The following is a 26,149-nucleotide window of genomic DNA, read 5'->3' on the forward strand; positions in this document are numbered from 1 at the left end:
TACAATGGGGGTCATGGAGAGGAGACAGGCATTGCTGAGATAAAACCACCCATTGAAATATCATGAAAATGGTGTCCCTACGACCGAGTGAACATATGGAGTGAACAGCAGACCCCTAATATTCCTATCTTGTTTTCAGCCCTTTTTTTTTTTTTTTTTTAACAAAAATAGGTCTCGTTATGGACAATGGAACTTGTATCTCTGTGTCAAATTGTCCTTGTATTTATCATGGGAAAGCCTTCTCTGCTGGCTCAAAAATTGAACAAGAATGCAGTCAGTGGTATGTAACCTTTAATCCACTCTTTCATGTATCTGCTTGCCTATATTTAATTCATTATAGGGTGTTTACCAAGTTACATTACATTTTTCAAGGCTATTCTATATCTGTATCTACAATCCGTGTTCTGTATCTAACTAGAATACAGAGAAAATGTACCCCTAAATGAAGTATAAATTTGTGACATGTCTGAAGACTTACAAAATCAATTTTTTTCTAAAAACCAGAACAAACAGCTTGTTCTGTCTTTTTGTGCTTTATTTAGTACTTGTACTGGGGGCGTTTGGAACTGCACTGAACATGACTGTCCAGGTAACTGCATTTTAATTATTCCTATCACCAGTATAGCGATCACCAGCGATCTGGGGGTCATAGTGGATCACAAGCTAAATATGAGTCAACAGTGTAACTCTGTTGCCAAAAAAGCAAACAGCATTCTGGGTTGTATTAGCAGGAGTGTTGTAACCAAGACGTGAGAAGTAATTCTTCCACTATACTTCACACTGATTAGACGTCAACGGGAGTACTGTGTCCAGTTTTGGGTAACACATTGGAGGATGTGAACAAATTGAAGAAAGTGCAGAGAAGAGCAACAAACATGATTAAAGGCCCAGAAAACATGACCTATGAGGGAAGATTGAAAAAATTGGGTTTGTTTAGTTTGGAGAACTTAACAGTTTTCAAGTACATAAAAGGTTATTACAAGGAAGAGTGAAAAAAATTGTTCTCTTTAACCTCAGAGGATAGAACAAGAAGCAATGGGCTTAAATTGCAGTAAGGGCAGTTTAGGTTGGAAATTGGAAAAACTTCCCAACTCTCAGGATGGTTAAGCACTGGGATAAATTGCCTAGAGAAGTTGTGGAATCTCAATCATTGGAGATTTTTAAGAGCAGGTTAGACAAACACCTAGACCAGGAATGGTCTAGATAATACTTAGTTCTTCCATGAGTGCAGAGGACTGCATTAGATGACCTCTTGAGGTCCCTTCCAGTCCTATGATTCTATACTGAATATGTGGCCCAGAAGCTGCAAAAGATAAGAGAAATAGATATGCTTTAGGAGTTTAGGGATAATAATAAGCAAACAGGAAAGATTAAATAAATGGATGCAAAGAGCAATGATTAGACCACTGGTGTGCTGATTATCTGACCATATCATCCTACTGTTACCTTATGCTTCCCCAATCTTCTTCTTGTATCCACCTGTTGTCTCTTGTCTTCATGTTCTTCAGGGCAGGTACCATTTTTCTATTGTGCTTTACAGTGCCTAGCACAATGAGTCCATGACTAGAGCATCTAGATATTATCATAATACAAACAGTGATAAGAGCACATCATCCTGGTGCTGAGCTTACTCTGCACAGAGCAACAAGTTAATTTAAAGATCACAGGCCTCATTTTTAAGGCCTCCATTGCTTTGGAGGAAGTTATTCAACACCTATTCAATAACTCTTGTACCTCAGGGACCAAGATCTCCTTTGACAGTTACATTTCATAGAAATGATAAAACTCAAAATTAGGAGGTTAAATTCATGAAAGTGGAACAGAGCTTTCCAGGCAACTGTCTCTAGATTATGGCTCTCCTGGTGGAAGGATAAGAGTGACTACCTACCTAACCTCCTTCAGAATGCAATGCACGACTCATTGCCTTTTAATCTATCCTTCCCAAAACAGCAACAACTAAGAAAGGGAAAATAAAAGGGGGAAACATGCTCTCTCTGTCTCTGTCTCTCTCTGACATGCAGAGAAAAGAAGAGGAAAAGTATTCCGGGAACCTCACAGGAGGTAGTTTGGGGGGGTGTGTGTGTGTGCAGAATATAGTCTTCTTGTTGGGATTTGCCTTGCATTAATTCTTCTTATTTTGAAGGGGGAGGGCACTCTGATAGCATGGTGATGTGTGCATGATTAGAAGATAGGGATGCTGCACATGTAAAAGTGCATTTGATGAGGTGGTTTCTGACGGAAATGTAGATGTGATACTTCGCATGCACTAAATGTGGCACCAGACATCATGATAGCTAGATAGATTTAAACTAGGCGGGATAATGTGCTTGAGAATATATGGTAGGGAAATGTTCCTGCATTGCCTCTTTTACATTTCTGACTCTGTGATATGGCTCTGTGCAAATGAACTTTCCTATTTATTGAACATTGTTCTTTCTCTCAAGCTGAGTGCACCATTGTAGGTGACTCTCATTTTACTACGTTTGATGGTCGTCATTATACCTTTCTCGGGATTTGTCAGTATATTCTGGTAAAAGGCACTGGGAAAGACAAATTCACAATCACTTTACAGAAAGCTCCATGTGGTCAGGTAAGCTCACACTTGGATTTGAGATGATAAATGGGTACATAAAAATTTCATGTAATCTTACATAGCCAGCCAATGTAAATTAACCAGGCATGCTTACTAGAAACAGTTTTGCTTCTTCTTATATTGAGGAGCTGAATATAGTTTGATCATGATCTGTGTGTTACCACTATTGCCCTTTGTAAAATTAATTGCTGCCTTTCTGGGATGAAGTCAACAGACCTTTTCATTCATGCATGATTACACAGGTATCTACATATTTGGTTACAGCCTGAGCAGGTGTCTTAGACAGAAAAAAACACTCTTACTGTAGGACTGATAGGTTTAATATACTGCCAGCTAGGTAAGAGAGATTTCTTAGCAGTCTCAGACACTTATTTGTTATTTTATAGGATATCACATTCCTTTGAACAGTATGTTTAAGGAGGTCACAAAAATATTAAAACGTTAACTGCCATCTGTGTCAGTTTGTGGCCGAAGAGTTCAGGATATGATATAGGTCTGAGTTAACAGCAACCTTAACTTTTAATTTCATTTTTTTAAAAACGTTAAATACTTGACATTATTTTAACATACTTTTGGATTAACACACTGAAGTTTAATTCAGTGTTAGTAAAACTCTCTTTGTATCTTTCTATCTGTTGATAAAATTCATTTTCACTCAGAATCTCGACCATGGCTGCATCCAGTCTGTAACACTAGTTCTTGAAGATGATATGAGTAAACAAGTGACTCTTACCAGGGATGGTGAAGTCCAAACTGGCCCTAGCCAGGGTTTTAACTTTAATGGTAAGAAAAACATGGATTAGAGTTCACGTTCTTGCCTTCATATTTTCTAATGCTTTTTGTTATACTTTTCTACAAGTAAATAATTCCTTGGAAGACCCAAACCATGAAAAGTGCTAAACTACTGTTAAAAGACTTAACCTTCTTAATTTTAATAACCTATGGAATGCTGCGTATACTCTAGAAATACTTTATGTAGGGGTGGGGAATCACTGTGTTATACTGCCAAGGACACCTACAGATGTCAGCCATTCTGATTTTTTTTTACTGGATCATCCTGATGCTAAAGGGATGGTCCTGCTTATTCTTGGAACATGTTGCAAGCCAAAATGTAAACGACTTGGTTTAATGGCATCTGCATGGGTTTGAGAGCTAAGAATGCATGAGTCTTGACTCTGATACTGATTTACTATGTAATTTTGGGAAATTTAATTCACCTTTTTGTCTCAATTTCCCCACTTTTAAAACTGTGAAATAATATTTACCTGCCTCAGAGGGTTGTTTTGAGGATTAACTAGTGAGATTCTAGGGTTGAAGCTAGCATCTGATTATGTCCAGTTCTCAGACAAACTTGTTAAGATGTTTGTGAATATGTATAAATGAGTTAGTTGGTTTGGGAGGAAACCCCTCAGCAGAATATTTTAATTATCAAAGACAAATACATGAGGCAAGGAATTCAAAAGTTAAGATGACTCTTAAAAACCCCCCACCCCAAAACATTAAAGCTTAAACACAGGAAAGTTTGGGAATATAGTTAAGAAGCTCTACCTTTTTAGCCTCACTACCTTGTGGAACATCCTTGTAAGGTAAATATTTGTCTATGACAAATATCTTGGTATTACAGCTAGGACATGTTATTAAACCCTGGATAGCTGAATGTTTTGGCTATCAGTTAGGAAAATTTTAAAGTTTTATATACTGAAGTGTTTTGTTTGAAGTTGCAGGCATCTTAAACCATTTTCACTGCAGTTATGCAAAAGAGTGTTATGTAAATTACCTGCAAAGGCATACTGGGTTTAAGATGTCTGCAACTGCAGGGAACCCAACCACTATGGATAATAATTGGATACAATGATTGTAAAATTTTCATTGCCCACTATAAGGGTTTTATTAGGAAGGTGGACTTGGTGCTGGATAGGGATTTTAGAATCACAGAATATCAGAGTTGGAAGGTCATCTAGTCCAACCCCCTGATCAAAGCAGGACCAATCCCCAACTAAATCATCCCAGCCAGGGCTTTGTCAAGCCTGACTTTAAAAACTCTAAGGAAGGAGATTCCAACACCAGTTTAGGTAACCCATACCAGTGCTTCACTACCCTCCTTGTGAAATAGTTTTTCCTAATATCCTACCTAAACTTCTCCCACTGCAACTTGAGTCCATTTCTCCTTGTTCTGTCATCTGGTATCACTGAGAACAGTCTAGATCCATCCTCTTTGGAACTCCCTTTCAGGTAGTTGAAAGCAGCTATCAAATCCACCCTCATTCTTCTCTTTTGTAGACTAAACAATCCCAGTTCCCTCAGCCTCTCCTCATAAGTCATGTGTTCCAGCCCCCCAATCATTTTTGTTGCCCTGCGCCGGACTCTTTCCAATTTTTCCACATCCTTCTTGTAATGTGGGGCCCAGAACTGGACACAGTACTCCAGATGAGGCCTCACCAACGTTGAATAGAAGGGAATGATCACATCCTTTGATCTGCTGGCAATGCCTCTACTTATACAGTCCAAAATGCCATTAGCCTTCTTGGCAACAAGGGCACACTGTCGACTCATATCCAGCTTCTCATCCACTGTAACCCCTAGGTCCTTTTCTGCAGAACTACTGCCTAGCTATTCGGTCCCTAGTCTGTGCAGTGCATGGGATTCTTCTGTTCTAAGTGCAGGACTCGGCACTTGTCCTTGTTGAATCTCATCAGATTTCTTTTGGCCCAATCCTCTAATTTGTCTTGGTCCCTTTGTATCCTATCCCTACCCTCCAGCGTATCTACCTCTCCTCCCAGTTTAGTGTCATCTGCAAACTTGCTGAGGGTGCAGTCCACGCCATCCTCCAGATTGTTAATGAAGATATTGAACAAAACCAGCCCCAGGACCAACCCTTGGGCACTCCGCTTGATACTGGCTGCCACTTGACATGGAGCCATTGATCACTACCTGTTGAGCCCGACAATTTAGACAGCTTTCTATCCACCTTCTAGCGTACCTTATAGCTTTTTGTTTGTATATGAAATGTAGTAATAATAATTAATAATAAAATTATTAGGTAGCATATTCTGTATAAAGACTGCAATACACCTTACAAACCTCTGTTAATTAACCTCACAATGCCCCTGTGAGTCAAGAAAGTTGTACCATTCCCATTTTGCAGAAGAGAAAGCTCAGGTACAGAGATTGAATGATTTGCCCAAAATTACACAGGGAGTCTTTGGCAGATACTGGAATAGGTTCATATTTTCCCTTGACTCTGTCCTCAATGGAACTGTCATTTGTCTCACCAGAGGCATGATGTTATTGTTGTTGTCTAGTCAAAGAATGGAGAATAGTCTCTGGTCTAGTAGCTGACATGTACAGGAAGGTGATGCATACATTTTTATGCTGATTATGGTACACTGTAGTTGTGGCATCTGGTTCATTTTGTCAATGTTGAAGATGTGTGTTGCAGGGTTTGGGGGTTATGTCACCATGTGCTCTGCAGCCCTGGTATTTTAAAATGTTCTGCTGCTGTAGCTTCTAGCCTGGAACACTCACAGCTAGCCTACAGACATGCAGGTCACACCCTGAGTGTGTGTGTGTGCGCGTGTGTGCTAGATAGCCCTGATTCAGCACTGTCTGACCCCAGCAGTCTGTCTGCCTTCCGTCAGCCTGGGTTACAACCAGCAAGCTGACCCCAATGCACTCCCGTTCCTGAATTTCTCCAAAACTCTGTGCCCTGAAGTGTCCAGCCCTCTCCTGGACAACTCAGAGAAATAATAAGGTTTGTTTGCTCCTTTAAAGAGACAAAAGCACATTAAATCTTATTAACTTCACTGGGATAAATACACCCTTTCCTGCAAACACAACGCTGAGTAGGTTTATAATAAAAATAAAACATTTAGTAACAATAGAACATAGGTTAAGAGAAGCCAACTAAAAAATAAATAAATATAGAAATGGTTACAAGCAAATCAAAGTGAAAACATGCATCTAAAAGTTTAAAACCTAATCTAGCAAGTTACAGGCTTTGTTCAAGATGATTTTTCTCACCAGCCTTCCTTCTTCCCAGCCCTGTCTGACTTTCCTCAGGTCATAATCTTCCACAAAAGTACAAGACACTGACTTCCTATGTCTTCCTAGGTGAAAGATCTCTGTCTAAGCAAGTTTCTCAGCTATATTCAGATCCCAGAGACTTTAACTCTCCCCCTTTTGGTTGAAGGACCCATCTCTCTCAGCTTGCAAGACCTCTGTCACCTTGTCTGTCTAGTAGTGGATGCCAGAGATGGCATCTGCCTTTGCTTATATCTTCCAAAATTCAATGACCTTGTTTCAAGAGGCGGGGTAACCTTGTGCTTTTCCTTCTTGTGGTCTTCCCCTCCCCCTGTAAGTAAACGGGGTTTCAATTGTTTTTATTCCACCATGTTTAATTTATATGGGAGACAAGTGAATAGCTGTGACATCCCATCCTGTCTGGGAGAGGCGTGTTTCTCCCTTTGTTTGGAGATAGGCTGTAAAGCTTAATACTAATGAGTATCCATAATTCCTTATATGGTCTCAGGATATACATTTTACAATGATATTAATCACTAGTGTGTCAAAGGCTTTCATAACACCTCACTCGATGATACACTTTAATACTGTAATATTGTATACAATCTGTTGATTCAATTGCTTATCACTTAAGGTTCAGGCCCTATGTCTTTATAACCCAGATAAAGTTTCTCTTTTCTGCTGGAAGCTATCTCCTCTCCCCGCTTAATAGTTTAGTTTAACTAACATGTAAATAGGCCTTCCTTGTCTCTGCCTGACAACAGGACAGGTCAGAGAAGCCAATACACTTTTGTTTGTCTAGCGCAGATCTGTTTGCCAACTCCATATGACATGCCTGGTTTAAACAGCATATATCCATAACTCTTAATGCACACCATGTATATATATCGCACAAACATATTAATGATCAATGAGTTATTAATTTTCCAATGGCAAATTACATGACAGCTTTTAGATACCAGTTATAACCATAGTGGTGCAGTGAGTATGTCAGGCCTGAGAAGAGTTGCTGACACAGAGTAGTGAACCACAACTGGGCCTGTCACAGAGTGGTACATGGTTGGCTCCATTAGTTTTGGTGCAGGATGGGCAGGGATATTTGGAGTTTCTGAGGTTATGTATAGTCCATTGGTCCATTAATTGCATTTCTCTACTTTTCAAAGTTTTTTTTTTTTTTTTTTAAGATGAAACATTTAAAACCATAGGGCTGGTTTCTGTATGGAAATATTTCAACCAAGGAAAAATAACTTACGTCTTTTTCTTCTGTTATGTGCAGGGGACATTGAAATTCAGAACCTGTCTTCTTTATTTGTGCAGCTGAAAACTAGATTTGGTTTAAAGATTTTATTTGCTAAAGATGGGGAGAGACTTTATATACAAGTCAATACCAGCTGGAAAAGAAGAACACTAGGTCTATGTGGAACTTTTAATGGGAACTTAAGAGATGATTTTCTGTAAGTTTGTTTTTTATATATGTCTAGATTGAATTTAATAACAGGTGAAATATTCAGATAAATCTAACCAATCAGTCAAAAAAACCCCCAAACACTTGAGTTTAATTACAAGAATCTCAAAACTTTCTTTTTTAACATTAAATTGGTTCACTCAGTACCCTATGCAGTGGTTATTTCTCTGTCAAATTCTTAAGAATCAAAGTGTTTGTGTTCCCCCTCCTCCACCCTCCCAAGGTGAGATGCATCAGTTTTACAGAGAGACAATGTTGTCTGGTGAGTTGAGAAGGGGCCTGGAAGTCAGAATTCCTGATGTGAAATTCTGCCCTATCGAAGTCAATGGCAAAACTCTTTTTGACTTCAGTGGGATGAGGATTTCACCTCTGGACTCTGTTATGTGTAAAATAATGACGATAACTTATCTACTTCACAGTGAAATTGCTTAACTCACTAATGTCTGCAAAGTGTTTTGAGATGCTTGGATGCAAGACAATATATAAATATAAATGTTTATTTATGACAGTGCAATCATAGAAAAATGAACAACTAGAGATTTATCTAATACACAGAATACATCTCATATATAAAATATAGCTATATTGTGTTTCTCTATTTTGTATTAAAAATGTAGGCTATGAATTGATCAAGGGATTGTTTTCGTCTGTTACATCTTGTCTGTGGTTTGAATTGGCAGAGGTCAGATCTACGTTTGCCAAGATCATGATTGCACTGTTATATTTGCCAGAGAGTATATTAGTTAACATATTTATCATTAGTGAAACAGAAAAAATCCATTGAGCAGCTTGGTTGAGTCTAGTAGCATCTTTATCCTCTCTATTAGATTTAGTGACAGCTTTCTACAGGAATTACTACAGGGGTTTCAGAGGACAGAGAGATGATTCATTCCCAAACTGAGTAAAAGCAAATATTTAACAGAAGGCAGGTTTTGTATCATTGTTTAACTCCTTGGCACCGGAGGTCAGATTTCCTTGCATGAAGTCCACTGCTGGCGACGGATTTACTGGGAAACACCGGCACAAAAGGATTAACGATTTCTGTATTTCTTGGTTGTATTGGGGTTGCAGCACCAGGAAGGTAGTGAGAAGTACAGTTGATGGGATCTTGAGTCATTTCATGGCTCTCCGTTGGAGGGATGAAGTTGGTATACACTTATCAATAAATAAAATTCACTTTTTAGCAGATTCACTTTTTTTTTGGTAAAACATTTTGTTCTCTTTTGATTTATGGACTGAACAGGGTCTTTTTTAACAAAGGAAAGCAGCCTTTCTGTGACCATGCTGATTTATCTCGACCATGACATGGCAAGAAACTACTCTGTAAATCACTGTATGTCATCCTCCTTTTAAAGAAAGATTAACATGTCATCTGTGTATTGAACCATTTTATTCCTGGTATTTCCAGGTAGCTCCTTTGCATCCAAACTATCAGCACAGGGCATCAGAGCCAGGAAAAATGACAGTATCCAATACTGTTACCATCTTCCCTTGATTTCCAAACACTATTATTGCTTGATTTTTTTCCTTAAATTTTGTTAGGATTGTCACAGCTTTAAACTAGAAGAATCCCTCAGTCACAAAGGATACCTTTTCCTCTTCCCTTCAGTCCTACTTCTCTACCTTCCTGAAAATCCTTCAAACTCTATCACAATTCTTTATAGAAAGTATATTTGTTTGACATATTGAATACAAAATTTAAACATCATTGAGAATTGGCTATTTGTCAGCTTTTTTTTATGCTTCACTAAACACGTGAGTTTTAGCAATGGCCAAATTCTGCTCTCCCTCCTGGATCATCCAACTCTGCTATCAATGTACTTGCTTGGGGTCGAAGTGAAGTCAGACATTTCTGCATCAGTAAAATATTAGCTGAAGCTGAGCCTGACTTTGATTATACTTTTTTGAAAGCTAAAAAATGTGGAGACTGCTTTTTTGAATGGTGAATTTGCTTACATATTTGAGGTTCTTTGACTTGCTGAGCCTAACCCATGTGGCCAGTAGAAACAGCAGGACTCATTCTGATTCATTTTCTCAGAGGAAGCAGTTTAAGTTTATCTGCATGTCCACAACAACAGCTAGTGTCTGTTACTTAAGTCAGGGCTTGGGCCTTGGGGTTACCTCGGCTATCACAGGCAAGAGTTTATGGGCCACATGACTGCTCCAGCAACTTATGAGCTGATGAGAGAAACTTTTATTTTAAAAAGTTAATGCCTTTGAATATGTGTGAAAAAGAACATTACACATTTTCTATTTAGAAATGAACTTTGGCCTTCCATTTTAGATCATTGTTTACAAAGTGTTTTGATTTGCATTTAATAATAAAATTGGTCAATTATGCAATGTTTTTCTTTTTAAAGACAGGCACAAACAAAAACAAATTCCCATTGAAATCCACTAAAGTGTGCTTTAAAGGTAGATTTTAACAGCTCTCCATTTTTGTCATAACTTGTCTCCCTTGATGTCAATAATAAAGCTGACTTCAAAGAGAATCAGGCCAACACTGAATGCTTTTGAAAATCCCGCCCTAAATTTATATTTCATATTCTCAAATTGTCATTCTTTTTGCACTGTGTTGGATTTTTCTGGTTCAAAATCCATACATTGGATGCAGTGTTTCCCAGTGGATAAAGCAGGCCTTAGGAGACTTTAGTTCTATTCCCAGGCCTGCCACTGGCCTGTGAGGTGATCTTAGGTAAGTCACTTTACCTCTCTCTCTGTGCCTCGGTTTCACCATTTTTAAAGTGGGGATAATGCTACTGCCCTCATTTTGTAATGTACTTGGAGATCTACTGATGAAAAGTGCTAAATAACAGTTAGGGGTTGTTGTTATTTGCTGGGGCAAGCCTGATAAATGGAGACAGGAAACCCAAAAGAGCATTCATCTCTCATATTTGTTTTCTTGGTTTTAATGATTTTTTAAAAATGTGTTATGAATGCTCTGTTCTTCTCTATTGTGACTGAGCAAATACCCTGGCTCTGGGATGCTACTTCTGTTTCTAGAATTTATACAAGTTTCCAATTTCCAGGTAAGTACCTAACTTACAGAAGTTTGACATTTATCTGAAAACAGAAATGTGTGTTGACTCTGAAGTGACTCTGAGTCTGCATCTGTCTGGCCCTTTGCCGCATCACCATCTTGAATTCTATGGCAAGATGACAGTGAGGGGTCTGATTTTGCAGATGTGCCCAAGTGATTTAGAACCACAAAGTCCATTTGGGAATTGGTGTCCCTAAGTCGCTGAGGCACTTTTGAAAATCACGCCTGAGGTGAACAAGGACATAGTCAGCAACAGTTTCTGTGAAATTAATGGAACTGATTTAAGAATGTTATAAAGAATTTATAAGACAGAGTTGGTAAAGATGTTATAAAATGTTTGTAATAATGCAAAGAACACTGGACAGGCCTTGATTAAGTATACTTAACTTTCCAAAATGTTTCTGTACCTATACCAGGCACTCAAAATGTTTCTCTACCTATACCAGCTGTTACACTTTCAAAGGTAGGATTTGGCAGTTGTAAAGAAAAGTGTTTTCATGAGAGTTGTTCATTTTCATTCCTTTACAAAGATTCTGAAACAAAATGCAGTAATAGGGTAATTCCACTTTGGTGTGGAAACAATGGATGTGCAAGAGAGATCTGGACAAATGCATAGACAATATTAATAACTAGTATATGAGAGAAGCCCTCCTATCAGGCAATCCTTTACTTTATCTTTCCTTCTCCCTTCAGTTCTCCAGCGGGGATGATTGAAGGAACCCCTCAGCTTCATGCCAATGCATGGAAGATTTCTTCAGCTTGTTTTGCGCCTGTCAACATTCCTGTGGTTGATCCTTGCAACATTAATCAACAAAACGGTACAGTCTCACTTTCGGAATTTAGATTTAGATTTATCTTACCCACATTATTAGATCAGGATTTTGTTCTCTCTGTGCTGCCTGAGCTTCATTGTTACTTACAGATTATCTGTGGGTATTAGTTTAACTTCAGTTTCAGACACACGCTGATTTTTTTTTTCAAACCCTTTCCTTTGGTGTGTTTAATGTCCTTAATATACAAACTGAAATAACCATTGGCATATGCAAAAGTGATTATTTAGTTTTAGATGTGCTTATATTTCCTTTTAAGAAATACAAGCAGATTTTGCAGATTTGAAGGTTGTTAGGTCTCCTCTCTGATATGCATGTGTAGCTCACACTGACTGTGCCTTATCCCCAGATATAATTTGGATTTAGTATTTTTAATGTTTTTGTGTATAATCTTCAAGTCCTTAATCAGGCCTTACCTCCACTGAAGCCAATGGGATTGAGCCCTGAGTAAAGACTACAGGACTGAGCCCAGAATAATCTTTAACTCTTAGGAAGCTAGTGAATCCTAAGGAGTTTTATATCCTGAGGGCTGGGCAGTTTTCTAGAGTGCTGTGGTTGTCTGTGGCCAATGTAAGGGGGGGCACGTTAGGACTTTGTGTAGAGTCATCTCCTCAATTCCTTCCAAGATACCCTTTTATTTCCTCTGGCCTGCCTGAAAGATTGCCCTGCCTCCCTCTGCTGTCAAGTTCCACCCCTTGTTTCATACAGGAAAGCAGCATGGGCAGATGATGCAGAGCAGCAGTGGTGGATGGCGATGGATGCCATTTAGTATAGCACACAGAAGGACAGTGGTGTTGATGTGGCTGGCTGGGAAGGTGGTAGCTGGAAAACAGGCAGTTTGTTATCAAAGAGCTGAGCCTTCATGGCAGCTCCAGGAGAGCTCAGGGAGAGGTGTTGTTGGTGGCAAGCGACAGCAAAGATCTGAGTTTGCTCTGCTCTTAGCCTTGATAGTTGAGTTCAAAGGACAAGTATGGTCATCTTTAGGAAACCAAGTACTGTAGAAGAGGTCCAAGTGCAGCAGTAAGCCACATGTGGCACTTCAACATTCCTATGGTGGGCTGGCATAGATTTCAGCCATGCAGTTGGAATGATCATCTATGGCAGCTATTCCACCATGTAACAGCCAAGCGTTCAGTCACCAGCTTCTCATAGAATATTAAGGTTGGAAGGGACCTCAGGAGGTCATCTAGTCCAACCCCCTGCTCAAAGCAGGACCAATCCCCAAACAAATTTTTGCCCCAGATCCCTAAATGGCCCTCTCAAGGATTGAACTCAGAACCCTGGGTTTAGCAGGCCCATGCTCAAACCACTGAGCTATCCCTCCCACCTCTGCTGCTGTTAATGCCAGGAGATAAAATGAACAAAAGCATGAAATGGGCTCAGCACCAAAGCAGAAATAATGGAGTATTTTGTGCCAGATAAGAATTTCAGTGGGCAGGCTAGCAAAAGTCAGTAACTCCAGGAAGCACTATGTGACGCATGAAGAGCGCAGTGGTCTTGGGACGTTTGGGTCCCAATGCTCCAATTTGTAATAACTGCCCAGCCTGCGTGCCAAGAAAAGTATGGCCATTGCAAACTCCCAAAATTGTCAATGACTTTCCTTACGCTTTCAAAATGTATTCTGCTTCCATTTACATGTTTCCTTCACCTCAATATGGATTTTTATTTAGTTACATATTTTTATTGAAGCAAAGTTCATTGCTGAAATATTTATGTCAGTTACAAAGAACAGTATTTTATGGAACTACTTTTTATTGCACAGTTGTATGAATTGGTGTGGTGTTGATACTCTTTGCTATTTATTTTTCATTGATATATTATCATGGGTACTGCCAAAAAAGAAAATGTTGCCTTCCTTTAGTTGGCTATGCATCCCACTGTGATATCATCAATCAAGAACTTTTTGCTCCATGTCACCCATACATCAGTCCAGGATTATACTACCAGCTGTGCCGTTTTGATGCCTGTAAATGTGGAAGCAGCTGTTTGTGTAATGCACTTGCACACTATGCCTATATCTGTGGCAAGCATGGAATTGCTATTGATTTTAGATCTCAAGTTTCATACTGTGGTGAGTAACATTTGCAAAAGAAGAATAGTTTTAGAAATGGGGAATGATGAGAAATTCTTTGAAATAGAATAAATCTTTGCTTTGCATCAGAAGCGAGAATCCTGCTTTGGGATGTTCAGATCTGAACATAATACAGCTGCAGTGCTGAGGGTGTCACTTTTTGGAAGGAGGGGAAAGAGGTCACAGTGTGATATGGAAGGTAGAGCAGGGACTTGAATCCAGATCTTTCAAATTGTTGGCTAATGCCCTAACCACTGCATCATTCTTCCTCTCCGTTAGAAACCGAGTTACTAGAAATATATCAATATACTTTGAAACACACATACTTCTTCAAGGGTTTTTCTTAGCAAAAAGGTATCCTGAATTTAATCATCTAAAGCCTCAAAATAGGTGAAGACAAGACATTTCTAACACACTTGAAATAAGAGTTGGTCTCAGGTTTAGCTGAGAATCACATGATTAAACCCCAGCACATCTCTGTGGCAATTTGGAACAGTACATCTTACTGTGTTATCTCACACTGTCACGAATGTATCTCAGTGTATTTATTGCAACCTCATAAGATGATGTTGTTTCCTCCCTAGCTCTAGTGTGCCGAAGTGGTATGCTATATCATCGGTGCTCTTCTTTTTGCGAGCACTCCTGTTCTTCCCTTTCTGCCCCGCATGTGTGTAATGGCGACTGTGCTGAAGGATGCAATTGTCCTGATGGCAAATACTTTGAAGAATCAATCAACTTTTGTGTACCAATGTAAGTCATATTACATTGTTTTGAATAGACCATGTTTGTCACTTTGCAGCAAGCCTTTAAAATAGAACTCTTTCTTGCATCTCATTTTGTGTTCCCCTTTCTTCACCACTATTATTGTATCAGTTATTGGCTGATGATAGTGTAATTGGTGACTGCTGGCCAACAAGACTAGTAATTTACTGATTCAGTATCAGAAAATGTAAAGTAATGCACATGTGAGGGAGACATTTAAACTACTTGTACACTTTACAAGGTTCTAAATGGACTATATCAGCTTAAGGAAGAGACTTCAGTGTCACTGTAGACAGCTCATTGAAGACCTCTGTTCAGTGCACAGCAGCAGTCAAAAAAAGCTAACAAAATGTTAGGACACATAAGGAAAGGGATAGAACAAAAACTATCATAATGCCCTTATATAAATCAATGGTGCAGCCTCTTCTGGAATACTGTTTGCAGTATTGGTCACCCAGTCTTAAAAAAAGATATTGCAGATCTGTAGGTGGTTCAGAGAAGAGCGACAAGAACGTTCAAGGTCATGTAAAAATTCTCATATGAAGAGAGATTGAAAAGATTGGGATTGTTTACTGTAGAAAGGAGACAAATGAAAGGTGACATGATAGAGGTGTATCAAATAACAGAGAAGGTGGATCTTTAACTTCTGTTCTCCATTACACATAACAGAAGCCCAAGGAGACATTCAATTAAATTATAAGGTGGGAAGTTCACAATGAATAAAAGGAAAAACCTTTTTACACAGCATGTAATTAACTGTGGAACTCATTGCCACAGGAAGTCATTGAGGCCAAGAACTTAATAAGATTCAAAAAAGGACTGGATGTTTATATGGTTAGCAAGACTATCCAGAGTTGTTACAATTAATGACAACAACTATTTTGGAAATGATAGCAAACCTCATTTTTCATGGTTTTAGCTAATCTCTAGCTATTAGAAATCAATGTGGGAAGCTGATTACCCCACAGCTGCTTTCTGCGGAGTTCTTATCCCATCTTCTGAAGTGTCTCATTCCGGCCATTGTCTGACAGGATACTACACCAGATGAAACTCCGGTCTGATTCAGTATGGCAATTCCTATGTTCTTAAATCAGGCTGCATCCTGCGTACTCATCCTGTAACCAGGAAGAAAAGCTGCTTTCTGTGAGACTGCAACACACAGGAACAGCAAATAAGTAATTTGAAGATCATTACAGGATATGAGTGAAATCCTGGCCCAATTGAAGTCAATGGCAAAATACTGACTAACTTCAACAGGGCCAGGATTGCACCCTTTAAGTCTTGCCTTAGGTTAAGTTTGCACTGTAAATATAAATAAGCAGATCAATTAGAGTATTAAACTGTGTTTTTATCCTACTTAGTTAGGATTTGAAGAGTAAATATCCTTATACCCTATTTCATATAGTTTTTATACCCATATGCATAAGCTTTGTTTTCACAGATCTAGCTGTCGTTGCTATTACAAAGGCAGAACCTTCCAGCCTGCGGAAATCCTGCCCACACAGTCAGGCTCTTGGTAGGTTTTGGTATTAAGTATTTAATCGTTGACTCACTCAGGCCCTGATCCTGCTAGTAGAACTGTATGAGCAGACCCCTATGCCCTTGTGATTCTTAATTCAGAATCAGGCCTAACTGCTTCAAGAGCTGTGTTTATTTCATATATTGGAAAAGGAAATCTTGAAAGAAACTGGATTTAATACATTCTTAACAAAGAACTCTTAAACCCAAAGAAACAACTCATCCTACCACCACTCAATATTCCCTACTCAGCCCAACCTCACCATGTCCCATTGCCCCCAATTTGCCACAACCCATCTCACCCTGTAGCCCCCCAAAACTCCTCACGCACCCCACAGCCAACCAACAACTCAACCCCACCCTTCTCCTCTGGGATTTTCCTAGCCACTCAAAGTTACCCCTCCACTTCTCTCCCCCGTGGCTCAGCCCTCCACTCCCATCCTGGGCTAGGGTGGCTCCTCCTGATCCTGGCCGTCCAGCTCAACTCACTTCACAGTCACTCGGCCCCACTCTGCTCAGGTTTGGTGTGGCTGTCAAAGTTCAATAAGTGTTGAGAGACACAGGGTTTCAGGGCTGATCAGTTGAGTGTGGTGCTCAGAGAGGTGGCCATGCCAAACTTCAGTGAGTAGAGTGTGATCCAGTGCACTAGGCCTCAGTGCTGCTGAGGTTTGGCTCCATCATGACAGAGGTGTGGCTGGGCCAAATCCGAGCAAATGGTGTTGCATTGTTGTGCCAATTAGTCCCCCTCGCAAGTTGTCTCATGTTATTTCCCTGTGATGGGGTTTATGCAAGTACACAGAGTGCACATTGGTTAATCTGGGCCTGTATCACGTTACCAATACCCTGAGACACCCAGTTCCTGAATCAATATAAATAAATTACACACAGAATTTTAGACAGATTTAGATTTCTAGAGTTTAATGATCATTCCCCTTTTGATTTAGATTGTTTAAATTTAGGTAGTGTTTTTAGAGTGCTACATAATTGCTAAGTTGTTTTCTTACATACGGCAGCAGATGTGTGATTTACTTTTTCCTGGAAAAAAGATGGTTTGTTTTCTTTACACCAGCCAGTGTTTGAATGGAACAATGAAATGCACTGAAACTGCTACAACTGCAGGTGATTTATGTTCTTGTCTTATTTTATAGTTTCACAGGAAAAATGTTTGCTTTCGAGTATTTATTCATTTGCATTTTTATATTCATATACATCTCATCAGTTGCTAAATATCACCACTTTTTGTCACAATGAATTTTTCAGTCTAAAGTTACTTATCATGACCTAACTGACTTTCAAGGCAACTTGTATTCCTAAGTCACTTCAGTAGAATTTTTAAAAACACCTTTTGTAAGACATAGGCCACAATTTTCAAAAATGGGTGCCTAAAATTAACACTCCAAATTCCGTTTTAAAACATCTAAAGGAAAAAAACCTGATTTTCAGAGGTGCAGAGCAAATGAAATTTCAGTTGGATTTCTGTTGGAATTTGTGAGTGCTCAACACCTCTGATAATAAAGCCACATTAAAGACTGACCCAAATCACTAAAGTAATTGGTAATTGGCTATAATAAGCTGTGGTGCCTTGATTTAGATGCCTAACTTTAGGCACTGAAGTTTTCAATTTTGGACCTTCGTTAATAGATATTCTTAATGAAATAATGACATAGACTATAAATGAAAATGCAAATTTTCACTTTAACTGCAGTCAAACACATACAAAGTACACTTAGTTTAAATAATATATTTTATTAATTAGAATATTTTTAAAAATAAATTGTGAACTAAAAGAATTAGAAACCTTCAGTGCAAAGGAGCAGCTGATCTCATTCAATTTGCATTTTACATTTGAAGTTCACACATGCCCTGAAGGAAAAATCTACTATGACTGCAGACATCCAGTGCCTGGCTTACCAGCAGCTGGTGTGAACTGTGAGATCTCCTGTGCAAACCTTGCCATGAACTTCACCTGTGTGCCATCACCACCATGTGCAAGTGGTTGTATCTGCCCCCTAGGGTAAGTGTAAGCTAGAGTGTTTAGTAGAGTCACAGGGACAGGAATACTTTGCCTCCACAGGGACCCCTGTTCTTTTTTTTTTTTCTTCTTCAGATAGTTCAATTCATAAATTTCCTTCTTCTATTTTGCTCGCAAACATTTGAATCTATCAAGCTGTCTTTTTTTCTGAGATGCAAAATAGTGATTGTTATGGTTACCGGACTATCTATACTACTGTCCCTTTCTCTTGTCTCTGTGAGTGCACACCCCACAAGTGCTAGGTCTCATGCTTTACCTTTTCTCCACAGAATCCTGCAGTTCTCCTAATCTTAGATCAGGTCGTAGGCTACAAATGGAAGCCTGTGTCACACTGGTTATTAATATTTTTGTGAAATATAAGTGCAGGTATTATGAAAACAGCAATGTGTGTGTGTATATGTGTATGTGTGTATATATATATATATGTATACTGAAATGTTTTAAAATCTATACCAAGGTACTGGTCACCATCAGATGTGTAAACAACTTTTCTGTCAGACAAGAGATGTGTGTCCATCTGTCTGGTTGTTTAAATGTAAATTTAAGGATTGTCTCATTCACAATGGGTTCCCCATCACCTGTCTGAGTTGAATGCAGATGAAGGATTGTAAGAATTTCAGAGAGGAGGTAACAGGTAGAGGAACGCAGCTGGGGAAGATAACCTTATCTTGAGATGCACTTCAAAGGTTTGCTGGGCTATATTTACAGAATAAAGAAGATGCTCTGTCATCCCACTCCTGTTTACATTTAGGAAAATGGGATCTCAGGCAGCTGAAAAGGACTTTGGGTGAGATAAACTTCTTTAGATAGGAGGTTAACCTATTAATTAAGTTTAGTCTTTTGCAAGTATATTAGGATTTTGTTTTATATGTACCCTAGGACTGTAAAAGGGCAAATATAGTACCTATCTATAAAAGGAGGAATACGGACAACCCAGGGAATTATAAACCAGTCAGCGTAACGTCATTACCTGGAAGATTATGGAGCAAATAATCAAGCAATCAATTTGAAAACACCTAGAAGAAGAGAAGGTGATAAGTAACAGTCAGCATGGATTTGTCAAGAACCAGTCATGTCACACGAACCTAATAGCCTTCTTTGACAGGGTAACAAGCCTTGTGGATAGAGTGGAAGCAGTAGATGTGATATATCTCTACTTTAAGGCTTTTGATGCTATCTCACATGACGTTTTCATAAATAATTTAGAGAAAAATAGCTTAGATGAACCTTTTCTAAGGCAGGTGCACAACTGGTTGGAAAAACATACTCAGAGAGTAGTTATCAATGGTTCACAATTGAGCTGGAAGGGCATATAGAGTGGGGTCCCGTAATGCTGTCCTGGGTCCGGTTCCATTCAATAGCTTCATAAATGATTTGGATAATGGCAGAGAGTACTTTTAAAAAGTTTCTGGATGATACCACGCTAGGAGGACAGGATTAGAATTCAAAATGATCTGGAGAAATGATCTGAAATAAATAGGATGAAATTCAGTAAGGACAAGTAAAAAGTACTACACATTGGAAGGAATAATCAACTGCACAAATACAAAATGGAAATTACCTAGGAAGGAGTACTGCAGAAAAGGATCTGGGAGTTATAGTGGATCACACACTAAATGAATCAATAATGTAATACTGTTGCAAAAAATCCTTCAGGGATGTATTAGCAGGAGTGTTGTAAGCAAGATGCAATTCTTCCCCTCTACTTGGCACTAATAAGGCCTCAAATGGAGTATTGTGTCCAGTTCTGGTCAACACACTTTGGGAAAGATGTGGACATATTGTAGAAAGTCTAGAGGAGAGCAACAAAACTGATTTAAGGTCTAGAAAACATGACCTATGAAGGAATATTGAAGAAATTGAGTTTGGTTAGTCTGGAGAAGAGAAGACTGAGTGAGGACTTGATAACAGTCTTCAGGTATGTAAAAAGTTGTTTAAAAGAGGAGGGCAATAAGTTGTTCTCCTTAACCACTGAGGACAGGGCAAAAAGTAATGGGCTTAAATTGCAGCAAGCAAGATTTAGTTTAGACATTAGGAAAAACTTCCTAACTGTAAGAGTAGTTATGCACTGATACAAATTATCAAGGGAGGTTGTGGAGTTTCCATCATTGGAGATTTTTAAGAACAGGTTAGACAAACATCAGTCAGTGATAGTCTAGATAATATTTAGTCCCACCTCAGTGCAGAGCACTGGACTAGATGACTGCTGAGGTCCCTTCTAGTCCTACATTTCTATGATTTGTTTCCAATAACCTTACTCACTATCTGCTGAATCTCTAATCTTTGATAATGATCTTATTTTTGTTTTCACTATAAATATATCTTAGTGCTGTGGTGTTAAGCAAAGGGATGGTTCTGAGCTGAATCTTACAAGCTGTGTGTATCATGTTCCCTGGGGCTCAGCAAACCTGGTATTTCTGTGAGCAGCCAGTGTTGGGTTGGATATCACAGAGGATTGCTTCAAAGGGACTGGGATGCACCTGTTGTTAGCCTGCAAGGCAAAGTAAGGGCTGGCATAGCTCAGAGAAGAATGCTTGAGTGGCTAATAGGCTGGTTGTGACAGGGAGCTAAGTACAAGCAAGACTCCCTCTTCTTGGAGGCAGAGGGTAACAGGGTAACTCATAGTCTTGGGTACCCCGCTATCCATCACATCTTATTAATTTGAAAAATAAAATACAAACTCATCCTTAATGCTGGTGATAATACTCGGAAAACATTACTGTGAACTTTGTTTTAATTTTTAAGTGAAGGATCCTCAAACTTAGTCATAATATGGATGGCATCTATTTGTCTAGACCGCTTCCCCACTCAGCCACAATGGCAGCAACAGCAATTGCTTCCCTGGAGCATAATATCAGGAAAGCATGTTGTATATCAGGGTTCGGTAACCTTTCAGAAGTGGTGTGCCGAGTCTTTATTTATTCACTCTAATTTAAGGTTTCACATGCCAGTAATACATCTTAACATTTTTACAAGGTCTCTTTCTATAAGTCTATAATATATAACTAAACTATTGTTGTATCTGAAGTAAATAAGGTTTCTAAATGTTTAAGAAGCTTCATTTAAAATTAAATTAACATGCAGAGCCTCCCGGACCAGTGGCCAGGACCCAGGCAGTGTGAGTGCCACTGAAAATCAGCTCACATGCCGCCTATGCCCAACATAGGTTGCGTACCCCTGTAGTATATTAAAGCTGTTCTTTTATGTACCTGAGAAGCTGGAGGTAAGAAGGCAGCACAATGTGGCCAGCCAGCTCTCTGTACCACCAGCAGGTTTTCCAGTGGCCAGCAATGTTCTACTGGCCACAGCTGAAAAACTGTGCTTTAGGTGATTAGTCAAAGCTCACGTAATTGGATTCCCACTTTAAACAATGATTTGTTTTCTATTTTGAAGGATGGCAGAGCATAAAGGGAAATGTTATGTTCCTGATAGTTGTCCATGTACCTGGAAAGACTGGGAATATCTGTCCGGAGAAGTGATAGCTACACCTTGTTATACCTGGTAAGTGACTATTATGTTTTACATATTCCAAAACATCACTGCCTAATAATAAAGTGAACTTTATACTTCATACAGCAAATTTTGTAACTACATTGAAAAACAAGGTGGTATGGGAAAGGAAATATCAAGAAAGAGACACTGTGAAGAAGAATACAAGAGAAAAGTTGAATGTAAAATCATGAGTGAGGAAGCTGGTCATTTGGTAGCTCAGCTCGATGAGCTTACATAGAATCATAGAATATCAGGGTTGAAAGGGACCTCAGGAGGTCATCTAGTCCAACCTGCTGCTCAAAGCAGGACTAATTCCTAGGCAGATTTTTGCCCTAGAACCCTAAATGGCCCCGTCAAAGACTGCACTAGAACTCTGGGTTTAACAGGCCAATGCTCAAACCGCTGAGCTATCCTCCTTGCTATTCTCCAGTAAGGTTTGGGGCTATGTGCAGGATAAGGTACTACTTAGTATGCGTGAGGATACCAGAATCTGTCCATTAGCCAAGACCATGAAAGAAAAAAAATAGGTCACAAAAAAAATTAAAGGAAATAGAACAACTAAACAGCATTAAAATATTTTTAAAATTGGAGAGATAGCACCTGAATTCCTTTCACAGGTTTTCAACCTGGCCTGCATTGGCATCCACACAACTTTGTATACACGAACTCACATGTGGAAAAAAATATAATTGAGGGACCCAACCTGTTTGCACCTGCTTTGTAGTCAGTTTGCATATACAAATTAGTGACAGTGTGAAAGTGTTACTAGCAAATTGTATGAGCTCAGAAAATTAATTACATATGCATGAACAGAGGCTCTGGATTTTTTGATGTCATTTACACCAGGCAACTCCATTTAAGTCACTTCATGTAACTGACAGCAAAATTTGGCCCTCCCAATGTAAGCAACTTTGGGGCTCGTTTGGCACAAGGACATCCATTGATAGTAATAGGAGCGCTCTGTGTATTGAACAAATATAGATCCTGTCTCAAAAATGTATCAAAATGAATCACAAACAGAAATTTCTTAGTGTTCTAAGAATCTGGCTTAGGCATTGTAGAGGGGCATCACGGTGCTGGAGTTATCCATGCTGCCAGTGCACCCTGAGGAGGCAGTGGGAATGTTCTCATGTGCCATGGAATCGGTAGGGTTTTCCTGTTCATTTCTGCACATATTTATCAAATATGTGGGTTTAAGGCCACCCTTTTGCCACTTCTGCAACACTGCCAAGCCCACAGTTTTGGGGCAGCATGCAGCACAACTCTGGGTTAACGTGGGCATGCAAGTTTTCCTCTTCCTTGTTTTTTCTCCCCACAAGTCAAAATAAAGAGCATAAGAAAACTTCTTTGAAAAATAAGGGTTTGAAAGGAAAATAGCCTTTCCAGGATATATTATGGACTATATTACCTTTTCCTCACAGTGTTTGCCGGCGAGGGATATTCACATGCACCAGTTATCCTTGTCCTGCTGTGTGTACGGTTTATGGGGATCGACATTATTATACTTTTGATGGGTTGGAATATGATTACGTCAGTGACTGCCAAGCTTATTTAGTGAAGGTAGGAGAATTGTTCACACATTGTTTTTATTTTCCCTAGGCACACTCCTGTGTAAAAAAAGAAAAAAAAAATAGAGAACTGGACTTGCAAAGGGAGCCTCTACATTTTTTCAGTATCAATAGTTGATATATGGAAAGAGCCTTTAATAAAGAGGGTGCAACAGAGATGTAAGGGGAAATCTATAAAGAATATTTTGAATATGATGGTGATAATTTTTTTATATAGTGGACAAAGTGTACAAAAGTGCTCTAAGGACAAATAAAAGACAGGACCTGTCTCTGCCCTGCCATGATAAGGGAAGACAAATCAAAGGGATGTGTAGAGACCACCCTCATCAAACCATCTCCCCAACTGGATTTCCTATTGTGCTTCTCCAGCTGTATCTTTTAGATTTAAGCTCTTTGTAGCAAAGGCTTCCTTTATTTTCTGTACTCAACCTTGCTGAGTAAGTTGTCAGCCTTAAAACAAATAGCAGGGCATAGGAACAGTTTAAGATTTGCTAACCATTATTTGCATCTAACTAGAACTGCATCTAGCTAGCTTGTTCTAAACCAGTGGTTCTCAAGCTATTTATCATTTTGGGCTGCATATGCGGCTTACAATGTGTTATGTGGGCTGCAGGTTGAGAACCACATAACCCCCCCAAAAGCCTCGCACAGTCCCCTATGCCCAGCCCCCCCGCCCAGAGACTCTTCCACAGGATGGGGCCAAGAGTGGAGTCCAGGGCGTGGGGATGGGCAGCCTGACCCTACCCCCTCGCAGCGTGGGTCTGGGCAGCCGGACACCCATAGCCCGCCGTGCGGCGCCAGGCACCCTAAAACCTGGGTATGCTGTAGCACCCCCCACAAAACCCTAGTTCCCAGCGCCCTCACCCCCTCAGTGCCCAGAGTGCCCTCCCTCCCCACAAATCTGCCCAGAGACCCTCTCTTCTGCACCCTGCTTCCCTACAGCACTCACCAGCTCCCCTGCTGACAGGAGCACTCCAGCAGGCTGCCAGATGCTGTGTCCTCCTTAGCCAGCCCCACCTCCTTTCGAATCAGAATGGCAAATTTTGAATGTTTTTTAGCACGCAGCTGGGCTGTGGATTGAGAACCGCTGTTCTAAACTAACCATATAGGTAATTGCTTTGCACTATATTCTCTGTGACTCAGAGAACAATAAAAAGTGACAATGTATTTTCAAAATGTCAGTTGTATTGCTCTCACAGGGTATGTCTGCACTGCAAGGAGACACCTGCAGCTGGTCCATGCTAGCTGACTCAGGCTTGAACTGAAGGGCTGTTTAATTGTGGTGTAGATGTTCAGATTTGGGGTGGACCCCTGGCTTTAGGACCCTGCAAGACGAGAGAGTCTCAGAGCGTGGGCTGCAGCCTGAGCCCGAATGTCTACTCTGCAATTAAACAGCCTCTTAGCCTGACCCCTCAGAGCCCAAGCTGGAATCAGCTGGCATGGTATCTAATTGCAGTGTAATCATACCGAGAGACTGTATTCCTGTAAGAGCAGCTAGCATGGAAACTAGTGTGCAGCTAGATACAGCTTTTTCATTTGTTTGTTTGTTTATTTGTTTTATATCATGTGTTCATTTATAAAATGCACTTGGTTGGCATAGATTCTAGGGGCCTGATCCACAATGCCCAAATCAGTGGAATTCTTTCCATTGACTTCAGTGGGATCTGGGTTACACCCTGAATGCATGTGTCTAATTAAACGCAAGTGTGCTGATTTAACAAAAAAGCCACAGATTCCTTTATTATGATTGGCTGGCAACTATATACTAATGTTCCTAATAGCAAATATTTACATTACTTGCCTATTTTATGTAAAAATACCATTACTGACATTTCTAAATGTATCCTCCTGTTCCTAAAATAACATGAATTATTTCTTCTTCTTGGTTGGTGCTTGTGGTAGTGTTTAGAAGTGAGAATCTGTTTTTGGAATTCCAATAATGTCCTATAAAAGAATATTTTTACTATGCTAGTACAGTAACTTCTCATTTTATGTTGTAGTTATGTTTCTGAAAAATGCGACTTTAATACTGGTACACAGTAATGATGATTGTGAGGCTTGGTTGAGGTGGTGAAGACAGGGGGTGGGATATTTCCCAGGGAAAGCCTTACTGCTAAATGATGAACTAGCAATTGGCTGAGCCATCAAGGGTTAACTCTCACACTCTACAAAGCAGCAGGAACGGAGGGAGGGGAGACAGCATCGCAGACAGAGACAGACACTATGCGTGTAAGATAGAGATGTGCATTTCTCCTTTAACTACACTGCCTTGTTAATTAGATCAGCTTGCTGAGACTGCAGCTGCTGCCAGCAAGCTCCTTTCGTCCTGAGCCCTGTCATGTGTCCCCCTGCTCTATGGAAGATGGGGTAAGCGGGGTGCAGGAGCAGGGAGGTGGGGGACACCCTGACATTAGCCCCCCTCTTCCCCCCCTCTCCCCCGCACAGCAAGCAGGAGTCTCGGGGAGCAGCTCCAAGGCAGAGGGCAGGAGCAGCACATGGCAGTGGGGGGTGGGACAGCTGCAACTGCTGGCCTGCTGGGCAGCTGCTGCATAGTGAACTGATAGGGGAGCGGGGAGATGATAGGGGAGCTGCTGATCCGCCCTTGTTCCAAGCCCCCACCAGCTAGCTGCAATGGGCTGCTCTTCCTGCAAGCAGTGGACAAAGCAGGCATTTGAAGGGAGCATTGCACAACTTTAAATGAGCATGTTCCCTAATTGACCAGCAATGTAACAACGAAACAACTTTAACTGGGACGACT

General features: G+C 39.9%; 1 protein-coding gene across 1 annotated transcript in view; it reads left to right on the plus strand.

The window, feature by feature from the left end:
* OTOGL (otogelin like) overlaps nucleotides 1-26,149 on the plus strand; it is a 134,403-nt gene that overhangs the window by 20,266 nt on the left and 87,988 nt on the right. The window contains exons 12-24 of the mRNA XM_032806323.2: nucleotides 172-280; nucleotides 543-589; nucleotides 2,445-2,590; nucleotides 3,253-3,376; nucleotides 7,890-8,067; nucleotides 11,812-11,936; nucleotides 13,810-14,019; nucleotides 14,604-14,769; nucleotides 16,223-16,297; nucleotides 17,369-17,418; nucleotides 18,151-18,313; nucleotides 21,725-21,832; nucleotides 23,245-23,383. Coding sequence (XP_032662214.2) covers nucleotides 172-280; nucleotides 543-589; nucleotides 2,445-2,590; nucleotides 3,253-3,376; nucleotides 7,890-8,067; nucleotides 11,812-11,936; nucleotides 13,810-14,019; nucleotides 14,604-14,769; nucleotides 16,223-16,297; nucleotides 17,369-17,418; nucleotides 18,151-18,313; nucleotides 21,725-21,832; nucleotides 23,245-23,383 — 1,640 coding nt within the window. The remainder of the gene's footprint in view (nucleotides 1-171; nucleotides 281-542; nucleotides 590-2,444; nucleotides 2,591-3,252; nucleotides 3,377-7,889; nucleotides 8,068-11,811; nucleotides 11,937-13,809; nucleotides 14,020-14,603; nucleotides 14,770-16,222; nucleotides 16,298-17,368; nucleotides 17,419-18,150; nucleotides 18,314-21,724; nucleotides 21,833-23,244; nucleotides 23,384-26,149) is intronic.

This window comes from Chelonoidis abingdonii, chromosome 1, assembly GCF_003597395.2.
Source record: "Chelonoidis abingdonii isolate Lonesome George chromosome 1, CheloAbing_2.0, whole genome shotgun sequence".
Lineage (NCBI taxonomy): Eukaryota > Metazoa > Chordata > Testudines > Testudinidae > Chelonoidis > Chelonoidis abingdonii.